The sequence below is a fragment of the Pristiophorus japonicus genome, chromosome 17, assembly GCF_044704955.1.
Source record: "Pristiophorus japonicus isolate sPriJap1 chromosome 17, sPriJap1.hap1, whole genome shotgun sequence".
Classification (NCBI taxonomy): domain Eukaryota; kingdom Metazoa; phylum Chordata; class Chondrichthyes; family Pristiophoridae; genus Pristiophorus; species Pristiophorus japonicus.
Window position 1 is genome coordinate 67,262,030 of NC_091993.1, and position 14,078 is coordinate 67,276,107.

A 14,078-nucleotide genomic window follows, 5' to 3' on the forward strand; every position below is an offset into this window, starting at 1 on the left:
TTCTCATCTTTACTGTTTGGTCTTGTATCTCATTTCATTGTTGGACATGTGTGTGGAAGGAAGGGCTCATTGATGTGTTTATGGGGAGGCACAAAGGAAACGGTAAGTGGTGAGGACCTTATTGGAACCGAGATCTTATGAGACGGTCTCGGACCTCCCTTGCAGTAACGGGATGGTGTCGGCACATCCAACCTGCCGGCTGTGCCTCCTCCTGCAGCTCCTTGTTCTCCTCCTCCTCCTGGTCCTGCTGCTCCTCCTCCTCCTGAGGTGCAACAGCTATGTCTTCGGCCAATGGCTGTGCCCTCATGATTGCCAGGTTGTGAAGCATGCAGCAGATGATGATGAATAGGAACACCCAGTCAGGCGAATACTGCAGGACTCCTCCTGAGCGGTCAAGGCAGCGGAACCATTGCTTCAGCACTCCGATGGTCTGCTCAATGATGCTCCTGGTGGCGCATGACTGTCATTGTAAGAGTGCTGGGCAGGAGTGGTGCGTTGCGGAGGGGAGTCATGAGCTAGGTACATAGGGGTAGCCCTTGTCTCCAAGGAGCCAGCCAATAGCTGCATTAGGTGTCTGGAACAGAGATGGCACACTGGTCTGGTGCAGGATGAAGGCAACGTAGCTGCTGCCAGGATAGCGAGCATTAACGGCCATTATTGTGTGTGTGTGTGGTCGCACACCAACTGCACATTGAGTGAGTAGTATCATTTTCAGTTTTGAAAGATCTCAGGATTGCGGTGCGGAGCCCTCAAAGTGACGTGTGTGCAGTCTATGGCACCCTGCACCATGAGGAAGTGCGCCAACCTGACAAAGCCCAAAGCCAGTTGACAACTCCAGCTGATACTGTCTCGTCATGGGAAATGAGATGTATTCCTCCTTGTTCTGTAGAGAGCACTGTGATGTCACGAATGGACCAATGGGCGGTAAACTGGGAGATGATCGAGATGTGTGCTGTGGCTCCCTGGAAAGATCCATTGGCATAGTAATTGAGGGCGATGGTAACCTTCACTGCCACTGAGAGAGCCGTTCTCACCCTTGTTTGAGGCTCAAGGTCTGGGTGCAGCAGATGGCACAGCTCCATCACCACGTCTTTTGTAAATCACAGCCTTCGGACACACTGCTCCTCAGTGAAGTGAATGTAGGAAAACTGTTGGTGAAACTGGGTGCATACGGCCTTCTGTTGGCACATCTGTGTAAGCGTCTTCCTCTGCCCACATCCTCATGGATCTCTTCATGTTGGTCCGGTTGTTGCTGTCCCTCTGCATCCTCCTTGTGCTGTGCCTCTGCCTGCTGCTCTTGTTCGCTTTGCCTCTCACTGTCCCTTTCCATCTGTCTGTGTCTGTCCCTCTCCCAATCCGTTACTCTCCCTGATCTTCGGTGCATGGGCCTCTCCATGGTCCTCTCCCAGTGCAGGTCCCTCTCCCAGTGGGAGCCTTTCTTGTTCCCTCTCCCGATGCCTCTGCCTGGCTAAATCATGGCGGCGTTTTCTTCTGCAAACCATCTTCCGATGGTGAAGTCGGAGGAGGCGGTCCATTGCCGACACTAAGCCCATGATTGTCAAAGAATGTTGCTGTCTCCAAATGGACCTGACCAAAGCAGGGGAGGTGATAGAAGCCAAAATAAAGTGAGGGCCAGCAAATCAATGATGGTGATGGCACATCCAAAAAACAAAATAACTGCAACCTAGGAAACAACATCTCCAACAGCGCACCTTTAAATATCGCTTGCACTGCAGCCTGATGACTTGGAACCAACCTCAAAAGGTGTCATTGACATCGGCAAGCTTAGAGGGACTCGAAGCAATTTAACCTTCCAGGGCGGTCACGAGGCGATGCGCACAGTGATTACTTCATCATTGGTGTGCGCAGAGGAGCATCACGAGTGGTGCTGAAGCGGGGCGCAAAGCCGTAACGCCATCGGCGAAGAAGTGGTCAATTCCGTGTAAGTAATGTGGTCGCCGCGCCCACGTGCTAACTCATTACCGCTCCATTAGCGCCGGGCAGAGGCGCTAACGGGCCCTGCGCAAAGGGACAATTTTTGCCCCTACGACTGTCAACCCACTGCACTGCTGGCTAGCTTTGGACCAGCAACTAAACAGAGACTCCTAATCTTGGCCAGGAGTGGAAAATCAGCTCCTATGTAGTAACATCATAAACATGGAAGCAGGATGTTCTTTAATCACTATTCCTAGAAATGTAGGCATAGCAAATCTTTCCATTATGTTTACAAAGCCATCCCAATTTTACAGTCTAGGCTAAGTTTGAGCTTGAATGCCTTGTTGCTAGCACAAAGATAACGAACTGTGCAGTGTTCGGCGAACACTGCACCACTTAGCTGCACCACTTTCGCTTGATGGATCAAGTGAACCTGAAGGGAAAAGGTAGGGCAAAATCATACTTCAGCTGAAATTTAAAGAGATGTGGCTACCTATAGGTAAGAGGACATCGGGAATGAAGGGGCAAGTACCTGGAAAAAAATGAAGGGACAGAAATCACAATGTGGTGGTACAAAATGGAGTCTCCAGACAACTTTTCTATATTTACTGCTCACCCATGCTAAGAAACCCGCATAAACTTACAAGTCTTTGGGCTGGATTTTCTGGTCATTTGCGACCCAGTTTTCAACGGGTTTTGACCCTCTGCGAAAAATGGGGCGGTGAGGACTTTTGTGTCCGGACGCGATCCTCCAGTCGGGACACCCGACTCCATAGGGCAACGCTTCGCACGTTAAAACTAGTTTCTTACATGGGTCATAAAACATTAATAGTTTGTTGGAGCATAACAAGTTGTGTGCTCTATCAAAAGCCCTTTCCTGGCTGTCCCCACAGACCCAAGAAGACGCAAGAAGCTAAGAAGACACACTTCGCCTTTTTCATGATGTGAGCATGATACTCGCTCCACAGAAGAAATTGCATTGACATCGCCCCATTTCAAATTCATGACAGCAAGCCAACTCCTCCCCAGTAGTGCGGGACCATCTCCCGGGACAATCCAGAGTGGCAATCTGTTCTCCGAATCTTTGTGGGTCACGACTTCCGTGGCGCTGCCTAGCACTGGAATGATCTCCTTTGTATATGTCCATAACTGTGCGTCAATCGGCAATAATTTTGGTTTCCTGGCCTTGGACACCCACAACCTTTCGAACTGTCATCAGGGACTGGCTGGCCCCCATGTCTAGCTCGATTAATACTGGGATGCCATTGAAGAGCACGTTCATCATTATCGGTGGCGTCCTGATAAATGGACTGTATATGTGCTCCACATGAACTCGCTGAATTTCAGCTTCCAGCGATTTCCCCCAGTATTCATTTGGCCTCGTAGGGCTTACATCGGGCCCGTCCTCCTCATACATCAACCTGGCTGCAGGCTTCCTGCACATACGTGCCAAGTGACTGCTGACGTTGCAGTTTCTGCAGGTATATTGCTGATACCTGCAAGCTCTGGCTGGGTATTTGCCTCCACACGTCCAGCATGAGCTGGAGGCCCCGTTGTTGGAAACAAAAGGTCCATTACCAGTCGATCATCTCTGACTGTCTCTGTAACAGTCCTTAAGTGCACCATTAACAGGTGTTGATGGCCCCATTACTGGCCGCATTGTCCAATTCGATGGCACGAATCGCCATTCAGCTAGCCATTGTCTCTGTTGAATTGCCCCTTTGGGTTCAACTACATGCTGGGGCATGTCCGATTGCCCTTATCTGCCTAGAGAACTGTGTGCCGCGTTAACAATGTTGACTCCCTGAACATTTGCCGCATTTGAGCCAAGATTTTTGTCATACATCATTCTGGTCTCTTCCTCCTCTGAGATAAATGTGTGGACTATCAGAGCCGCCACTTCCAAGGTCAAGTCTTTGGTCTCAATCAGTTTCCTGAAAACCCTAGCGTGCCCAATGCCCTCAATAAAAAAGTCTCGCAGCATCTCCGCTCTGCATGCATCTGGGAACTTACATAGGTTTGCCAGTCGCCGGAGATCTGCCACGAGGTCATGAACACATTGCCCGTCTCGCCGCCGGTGCGTGTAAAATCGGTGTCTCACCATGTGCATGCTGCTCGCCGGTTTAAGGTGTTTCCCGATCAATTTACTGAGCTCTTCGAACGTCTTGTCCGCCGGCTTCTCTGGCGCTAGAAGGTCCTTCATCAGGGAGTACGTTCTGGATCCACAAACTGTCAGGAGATGAGCCCTGCATTTGTCGGCCGAATCCTGTCCCAACCATTCCTTAGTGATAAAACTTTGCTGTAGTCTCTCAATAAAGTCGTCCCAATCATCACCAACACAGTACCTCTCTTCTGTGCTGCTAGTGGCCATGCTCGTGTATCTCGTCACCAATGATATGTCCTTACTATACAGTATAAATGCACACGAGGCCCATACTTGAGAGAAGGGCACTCTGTGACCAGTTACCTTTATTACCAAGACCTCAAGCTTCCCCTTTTATACCTGAAAGTCCAGGTTAGGAGTGTCTCCCACAAGCTCACCCCCTTGTGGTCAGTGTTCTCAAGGTGTACAACTTAGGTCAGCTTATACATGGGTTACAATGATAGTTGAATACATGACACCCAGAACCACTCACAGTACGTCAGGTGTGGTCTAACCAGGGTTTTGCATAGCTGTAGCATAACTTCTAACCCCTTGGAGGAGAATTTGCCCTGCGTCCCGATTGGGGGTGGTAACCTGCTCAGGGTGGTACTTCCAGCGCCCTGCGCGGAAGTCCCGCCCCAGCTGTGGAATTGGCCTTACCGCCCCTCAGAGAAAGTGGAGCGCAATCTTGCGCGCTCCACTTCCTCTTGGGGCAGGTCCAGCAGCGCTAACGGGGCGTGATCGGCATCACTACGCGGATGCTCCATGTAGCGCTGATGCGTTTCAACGCCCCTCCTCTTGTATTCTAGTCTTCTAGATATAAAGGCCAGCATTCCATTGGCCTTTTTGATTATTTTCTGTAGCTGTCCATAATCTATGTTCATGGATCCCCACGTCTCTTTGGACCTCTACAATTTCTAGCTTTTCACCATTTAGAAAATACTCTGTTCTATCCTTTTTAGGTTCAAAGTGGATGACCTCACATTTGCCTACATTAAAACCCATTTGCCACAGTTTTTCCCATTCACTTAAATCTATGAATCTCGCTTTGTAATTTTCCGATTCCATCTACACTGCTGACAATGCAGCCTATCTTTGTGCCATCAACAAACTTGGATATGTGGCTTTCTAACCCATCAACTAAGTCGTTAATAAATAAGGTGAATTGTTCAGGCCCCAACACAGATTGTTGCAGGACACCACTGTCACATCCTGCCATAGAGTACCTGCCCATTATCCCTACTCTCAGGGGTAGAAATTGCCCTCCGCCGGAAATGGGGCACACCTACCCTTTTTGGATGCGGCTGCCTATCCGGCGCAATTCAGCTCCTCAGGATTTTTTTCCCACCAGGGCGGAAGTAGATCATCATGGGGCCGGAAGTGGGAGCACAGCGCCGTGGTCGTCACTAGCAGGGTGGAATTGGGGGCGGGACGGAGTGTCCGCAGCTGTCAGTCAGTAGCGCTGCCATTGGCCCAATAGCTATGAGGAGGTGTGAAATGGTGAACCGAGGGGCATAATTGTTGGGTCGACCTGGCAATCAGCCGATATGCTGGCTGCGGCAGTGTGCCCTCCCCTTTAAGGGCGGCCATGCCGCCATTTCAGAGAGTGCACCGACAGCAAAAGCTGCTGGGGGCACTGGCTGGTGGCAGGGCCACACCCGCGGGGCAATTCCGCGAGGGGGTCTCCGCCTGACAGTAAGGGGTCGGCATGTGCACGCCGCGGCAGGAAAACGGGAAGAGTGGTCCTGGATACTGCTCTGATCCTGGGGAAGGGCAATTTCTAAAATGGCAGCCCCTCCACGGAGAGTCGGAAGGCATTCTGTGCCGCCACATGGCCAATGCTTTCAGGCGGTCAGAGACCTTATCAGAAGGGACAATTTCAGCCTCTCTGTCTCCTGCCGCTCAGCCAATTTCGTATCCACATCAATAATTTGCCTTCAATTCCATCAGCTTCAACTTTAGCTAACAGTCTTTTATGAAGGACTTTATCAAATGCCTTCTGGACATCCATATAAATAACATTCGTAAACATTTCCCTATCTACTACTTTAGTCACCGCTTCAATAAATTCAATCAGGTTCATCAGACATGACCTTCTCTTTTCAAATCCATGCTGGGTCTCTCTGATAAGCTGAAAATTTTCAAGGTGTTTAGTCACTCTATCCTTAATTGTAGACTCTCGTAATTTCCCGACAACAGATGTTAGACTAACTGGACTATACTTCCCTGATTTCTCTCTCTCACACCTGTATTAAATAGCGGAGGAAAGAGCAATTTTCCAATCCAAAGGAAATAGACCTGCATACTTGAATAATGGTAGGTCCATGCAAATTGCAGGTAGAGCTTCTGATTATGCCTCTGCAACTCTATGTTCTCAAGTTCCTTGAAGGCAGGAGGATTCCCCAATAAATTCCATTCGTAACGGATTTGTTCTTAAAATTAGTTTTAAACTAATTTTAGAACTGAAAATAAGACAAACTAAAAAGTGAAAAAAATAAGTAAAAAACAAAGTACAAAAAAATGCAATGAACAAAATGCAAATCAAATCGAAAAAGCAAGAAACAATCTTAAACCACCATTAACTTCTTTAACAAAAAAAAAGCTTAAAGAACAGTAACAGTAAAACTGTATGCACTTTTGGCAGGTCCAATGTCGCAGTCTAGCTGAACTGAAATAATTTTTGAAGCTTTAATAGGGTATCTTACACTATCAGGATCAACCTCCTGTGACAGTAGAGTTGATCAGATGTAAAATAAGTGGGCTATGTGATCTCAAGCAGAGTAGACTCTAGGCCTACTCCTGAGATTTTGTAACCCTATCTCCTGGTAGCAATCACTTTGATGTATGGCTGGCAGATCTGATTATAACATTTACTCTATAGTGACCAAAGCAAGTCTTATCCCCATTGGTACATAGAGGATATGCATATAAGAAAATTCCTTTTAAGCTTTACTGTGCAACCAGTGAAATACCTCATCCTCTTTATCATTCAGTTGATGTTGGTACTTATTCTTAAGTTGTTCTCTTTGTTCCATTTCTTCTTTTACTGCAACAAAATAGTATCAGCTGTTATTTGACTATTATATTAATATAAGTACATGAGAGGGATTGTACATGAGGAGCAGCATACATGAGGGAAAGCATACATGAGGGGGAGCATTAATGAGGGGGAGCATTAATGAAGGAGAGCATTAGTGACAGAGAGTGTTAATGGGGGTAGTGTGCAAGAGAAGCAGTGTACATGAGGGGTGCAAGAACATAGAAACCTGGGGGTGTTTGTGCACAAATATTTGAAGCAGGCAGAACAGGTTAACAAAGCAGTTAATAAAGTATATGGGATCCTGGGCTTCATAAACAGAGGCATAAAGTATAAAAGCCAGAAAGTTATGCAAAACCTATACAAAATGCTACTTCGGCTCCCCTGGTTCTGGACTTCCCCAACATCGGGAACAATCTACCCGCATCTAAACTGTCCCGTCCCGTCAGAATCTTATATGTTTCTATTAGATCCCCTCGCATCCTTCTAAACTCCAATATATAAAGGCCCAGTTGATCCAGTCTCTCCTCATATGTCAGTCCTGCCATCCCGGGAATCAGTCTGGTGAACCTTCGCTGCGCTCCCTCAATAGCAAGAACGTCCTTCCTCAGATTAGGAGACCAAAACTGAACACAATATTCCAGGTGAGGCCTCACCAAGGCCCTGTACAACTGCATTAAGACCTCCCTGCTCCTATAGTCAAATCCCCTAGCTGTGAATGCCAACATACCATTTGCCTTCTTCACCGCCTGCTGTACCTGCATGCCAACTTTCAATGACTGATGAACCATGACACCCAGGTCTTGTTGCACCTCCCCTTTTCCTAATCTGCTGCCATTCAGATAATATTCTGTCTTCGCATTTTTTCCCCCAAAGTGGATAACCTCACACTTATCCACGTTATACTGCATCTGCCATGAATTTGCTCACTCACCTGTCCAAGTCACCCTGCAGCCTCCTAGCGTCCCCCTCACAGCTCACACCGCCTCCCAGTTTAGTGCCATCTGCAAACTTGGAGATATTACACTCAATTCCTTCATCCAAGTCATTGATGTATGCAGTAAAGAGCTGGGATCCCAGCACTGAGCCCTGCGGCACTCCACTAGTCACTGCCTGCCATTCTGAAAAGGACCCGTTTATCCCGGCTCTCTGCTTCCTGTCTGCCAACCAGTTCTCTATCCACGTCAGTATATTACCCCCAATAACATGTGCTTTGATTTTTGCACACCAATCTCTTGTGTGGGACCTTATCAAAAGCCTTTTGAAAGTCCAAATACACCATATCCACTGGTTCTCCCTTGTCCACTCTACTAGTTACATCTTCAAAAAATTCCAGTAGATTTGTCAAGCATGATTTCCCATTCATATATCCATGCTGACTTAGACCGATCCTGTCACAGCTTTCCGAATGCGCTGCTATTTCATCCTCAATAATTGATTCCAACATTTTCCCCACTACTGATGTCAGGCTAACCGGTCTATAATTACCTACTTTCTCTCTCCCTCCTTTTTTAAAAAGTGGTGTTAAATTCGCTACCCTCCAGTCCATAGGAACTGATCCAGAGTCGATAGGCTGTTGGAAAATGATCACCAATGCATCCACTATTTCCAGGGCCACTTCCTTAAGTACTGTGGGATGCAGACTATCAGGCCCCGGGGATTTATCGGCCTTCAATCCAATCAATTTCCCTAACACAATTTCCCGTCGAATAAGGATATCCTTCAGTTCCTCCTTCTCACTAGACCCTCGGTCCCCAAGTATTTCCGGAAGGTTATTTGTGTCTTCCTTCGTGAAGATAAAACCCAAGTATTTGTTCAATTGGTCTGCCATTTCTTCGTTCCCCATGATAAATTCACCTGAATCCGATTGCAAGGGACCTACGCTTGTCTTCACTAATCTTTTTCTCTTCACATATCTAAAGAAGCTTTTGCAGTCAGTTTTTATGTTCCCGGCAAGCTTCTTCTCGTACTCTATTTTCCCCCTCTTAATTAAACCCTTTGTCCTCCTCTGCTGAATTCTAAATGTCTCCCAGTTCTCAGGTGTGTTGTTTTTTCTGGCCAATTTATATGCCTCTTCCTTGGATTTAACACTATCCTTAATTTCCCTTGTTAGCCACGGTTGAGCCACCTTCCCCGTTTTATTTTTATTCCAGACAGGGATGTACAATTGCTGAAATTCATCCATGTGATCTTTAAATGTTTGCCATTGCCTATCCACCTTCAACCATTAGTTAACCAGGAGTTAAATTAAAAGGTAGGATCTCAAAAGGTAGTAATCTCTGGATTGCTACCAGTGCCACCTGCTAATCAGAGTAGAGGGAGCAGGATAGTTAGAATAAATACGTGGCTTGAGCAGTGGTGCAAGAGGGAGGGATTCAAATTCCTGGGACATTGGAACCAGTTCTGGCAGAAGTGGGACCTGTACAAAAGGGACGGTTTGCACTTGGGCAGGACTGGAACTGATGTCCTGGGGGTAACATTTGCTAATGCAGTTCGGGAGTGTTTAAACTAATATGGCAGGGGGATGGGAACCTATGCAGCGAGACAGGGCGAAGTAATATGGAGTCAGAAACAGATGGTAGAAAGGTAAGAAGCAATAGTAGAAGGCCGAGTAAACAAAGGCAAGAAACAAAAAGGGCCACACTACATCATAATTCGAAAAGGACAAAGGGTGTTAAAAAAACAAGCCTGAAGGCTTTGTGTCTTAATGCAAGGAGTATCCGTAATAAGGTGGATGAATTAACTGTGCAAATAGATGTTAACAGATATGATGTGATTGGGATTACAGAGACGTGGTTCCAGGATGATCAGGGCTGGGAACTCAACATCCAAGGGTATTCAACATTCAGGAAGGATAGAATCAGGGGTCACAGTCTAAGGATAAGGGGTAAGCCATTTAGGACCGAGATGAGGTGAAACTTCTTCACCCAGAGAGTGGTGAACCTGTGGAATTCTCTACCACAGAAAGTTGTTGAGGCCAATTCACTAAATATATTCAAAAAAGCGTTAGATGTAGTCCTTACTACTAGGGGGATCAAGGGGTATGGCGAGAAAGCAGGAATGGGGTACTGAAGTTGCATGTTCAGCCATGAACTCATTGAATGGCGGTGCAGGCTCGAAGGGCCAAATGGCCTACTCCTGCACCTATTTTCTATGTTTCTATGTTTCTAACCCTTACAGTATAATTTGCCAGTCTATTCTAGACAATTCACGCCTCAAACCATCGAAGTTACCTTTCCTTAAGCTCAGGACCCTAGTTTCTGAATTAACTGTGTCACTCTCCATCTTAATAAAGAATTCTACCATGTTATGGTCACTCTTCCCCAAGGGGCCTTGCACAACAATATTGCTAATTAGTCCTTTCTCATTACACATCACCCAGTCTAGGATGGCCAGCGCCCTAGTTGGTTCCTCAACATATTGGTCTGGAAAACCATCCCTAATACACTCCAGGAAATCCTCCTCCACTGCATTGCAACCAGTTTGGTTCGCCCAATCAATATGTAGATTAAAGTCACCCATGATAACTGCTGTACCTTTATTGCATGCATCCCTAATTTCCTGTTTGATGCTGTCCCCAACCTCACTACTACTGTTTGGTGGTCTATACACAACTCCCACTAGCGCTTTCTGCCCTTTGGTATTCCGTAGCTCCACCCATACCGATTCCACATCATCCAAGCTAATGTCCTTTCTTACTATTGCATTAATTTCCTCTTTAACCAGCAATGTCACCCGCCTCCTTTTCCTTTCTGTCTATCCTTCCTAAATGTTGAATACCCCTGGATGTTGAGTTCCCAGCCTTGGTCACCCTGGAGCCATGTCTCCGTGATCCCAATTGCATCATATCCGTTAACTGCTATCTGCGCAGTTAATTCGTCCACCTTATTCCGAATACTCCTCACATTGAGGCACAGAGCTGATACGTCCTTACTATACAATATAAATGCACACGAGGCCCATGCTTGAGAGAAGGTCAGTCTGTGACCTGTCCTTTATTTCTTAGCACTCAAGTGATGAAAGTGGATGGAGCTTCCCCTTTTATACCTGAAGGTCCAGGTTAGGAATGTCTCCCACAAGTTCACCACCAAGTGATCATTGTTCTCACAGTGTACAACTTAGGTCAGATTATACATAGGTTACAATGCTGGTTGAATACATGACATCACCTCCCCTGCCAAAGTCTTATTGGGATCACAGGTTGAGTCTCTCTGGTGGTTTACGTTCTCTTGTAGTTGCGGCTCTGGTTGTTGGGCGCTGGCCTGAATGTCTGCTGTTTGCAGTGCCTCAGGCCTACCCGGACTGCCCACAGTGACTGGGCTCTCCTCCCTTTGGTTCCGGTGTTCAGTCACCTGTGCCGGAGTGAACTCTATATCGTGTTTTTCCTCTGCTTCTTCAATGGGGTTGCTGAACCTCCTTTTTGTTTGATCCACATGTTTGCAGTAGATTTGTCCATTGGTAGGTTTAACTACCAGAATCCTATTTCCCTCTTTGGCAATCACAGTGCCTGCGAGCCATTTGGGCCCTGCAGCGTAGTGGAGGACAAAAACAGGGTAATTTACTTCAATACATCGCACCCTCGCATTCCTGTCATGGTAGTCATATTGTGACTGACGCCTGCTCTCGACAATTTCTTTCATGGTGGGGTGTATAAGGGATAACTGGGTTTTGAGCGTCCTTTTCATTAGCAGCTCTGCGGGTGGGACCCCTGTGAGCGAGTGTGGTCGGGATCTGTTGGCCAACAGGAAGCGTGATAAGCGGCTTTCTAGGGAAAACCCTTCGATTCTGAGTATCCCCTGTTTGATTATCTGCACTGCTCGTTCTGCCTGGCCGTTTGATGCCGGCTTGAACGGTGCTGTTCTGACATGGTTAATTCCATTGCCTGCCATGAAGTCCTGGAATTCAGTGCTTGTGAAGCACGGTCCATTGTCGCTGACCAAGATGTCCGGTAGACCGTGGGCGGCGAACATTGCCTGTAGACTTTCTACCGTGGCAGAGGATGTGCTGGAATTTAAAATGTCACACTCGATCTATTTGGATTAGGCGTCTACTACAACCAAAAACATTTTTCCCCATGAAAGGACCTGCGTAGTCCACATGGATGCGTGACCAAGGCTTGGCGGGCCATGGCCAGGGGCTAAGGGGGGCTTCCCTGGGCGCATTGCCCAGCTGGGCACACATGTTGCACCTGCGAACACAAAGTTCCAGATCTGCGTCTATCCCTGGCCACCAAGCGTGTGACTTGCAATTGCCTTCATCATGACAATGCCCGGGTGCTCATTGTGGAGTTCTCTGATGAACACCTCTCTGCCCATCTGGGGCATGACTACGCGGTTTCCCCATAGGAGGCAATCGGGCTGAATCGAGAGTTCATCCCTGCGCCTGTGAAACGGTTTAAATTCCTCAGGGCATGCCCTGTACGTGGCTGCCCAGTCCCCATTCAGGACACATTTCTTGACTAGAGACAATAGCGGGTCTCTATTTGTCCAGACTTTAATCTGACGGGCTGTCACGGGTGAGCCTTCACTTCTGAAAGCTTCAACAGCCATGACCATCTCAGCAGTATGCTCGGTAGCCCCCTCAGTGGTGGCTAGTGGGAGCCTGCTGAGTGCATCGGCGCAGTTTTCGGTGCCCGGTCTGTGCCGAATTGTATAATCATAGGCGGCTAACGTGAGTGCCCACCTATGTATGCGGGCCGATGCATTTGCATTTATGGCCTTGTTGTCGGCCAAAAGGGACGTTAGGGGTTTGTGATCTGTCTCCAGCTCAAATTTCCTGCAAACAGGTACTGGTGCATTTTCTTTACTGCATATACACATGCTAGCGCCTCCTTTTCTACCATCCCGTAGCCCCTTTCTGCCTGGGACAGACTTCTGGAGGCATAAGCTACCGGCTGTAACTGACCCTTGGCATTGACATGCTGCAACACACACCCGACACCATAGGACGATGCATCGCACGTTAACACAAGTTTCTTACATGGGTCATATGGCGTTAACAAATTGTTGGAACATAACAAATTGCGTGCTCTATTAAAAGCCCTTTCCTGGCTGTCCCCCCAGATCCATTCACGACCTTTGCATAGGAGCACATGTAGCGGTTCTAGCGGCGTGCTCAATTTAGGAATAAAGTTACCAAAATAGTTCAGGAGCCCCAGGAACGAACGCAGCTCCGTCGTGTTACGGGATCTGGGTGCTCTCTAGATCGCTTCCGTCTTGGATGCAGTAGGGCTGATCTCGTCTGCTGCTACCCTCATCCCCAGGAATTCTATCTCTGGAGCTAGGAAGACGCACTTCGCCTTTTTCAGTCGCAGCCCTACCCGGTCCAGTCTGCGTAACACCTCCTCCAGGTTGTGGAGATGTTCTTCAGTATCGCGACCCGTGATGAGGATATCGTGTTGAAAAACCACCGTTCCTGGAATCAACTTGGGGAGGCTTTCCATGTTTCGCTGGAAGATCCCGGCGGCTGAGCGAATCTTGAACGGACATCTGTTGTACTCAAATAACCCCTTGTGTGTCGTGATGGTGGTCAGCTTCTTCGACTCACTCGCCAGCTCCTGGGTCATGTAAGCTGAGGTCAGGTCCAATTTTGAAAAAAGTTTGCCATCGGATAGCGTCGCAAAGAGGTCCTCTGCTCTCGGTAGCAGGTACTGGTCTTGGAGTGACACCCGATTGATGGTGGCCTTGTAATCACCACATATCCTGACCGACCCATCCGATTTGAGCACCGGCACAATCGGGCTCGCACAGTCACTGAATTCGACTGGCGAGATGATGCCTTCCCTCAGCAGGCGGTCCAATCGCCTTCTATCTTTTCCCGCATCACGTACAGCACCGCTCTGGCCTTGTGGTGTACTGGCCTGGCATCCGGATTTATGTGAATCGCTACCTTGGCCCCCGTGAAAGTGCCAATGCCGGGTTGAAATAATGAGTCAAATTTGTCCAGGATCTGTGAGCATGATAC

At 47.8% G+C, this 14,078-nt stretch overlaps 1 protein-coding gene across 2 annotated transcripts in view; it reads right to left on the minus strand.

Moving 5' to 3' along the window:
- Positions 1 to 14,078, minus strand: part of LOC139228202 (synaptonemal complex protein 1-like) — a 237,763-nt gene that overhangs the window by 67,886 nt on the left and 155,799 nt on the right. The window contains exon 4 of one of the 2 annotated variants that reach the window (XM_070859387.1): positions 7,051 to 7,124. The exons of the other annotated variant lie outside the window; for it this stretch is intronic. Within the exon in view, the coding sequence (XP_070715488.1) occupies positions 7,051 to 7,113 (63 nt within the window). The 5' untranslated portion in view covers positions 7,114 to 7,124. The remainder of the gene's footprint in view (positions 1 to 7,050; positions 7,125 to 14,078) is intronic. 2 annotated transcript variants of the gene reach the window in all.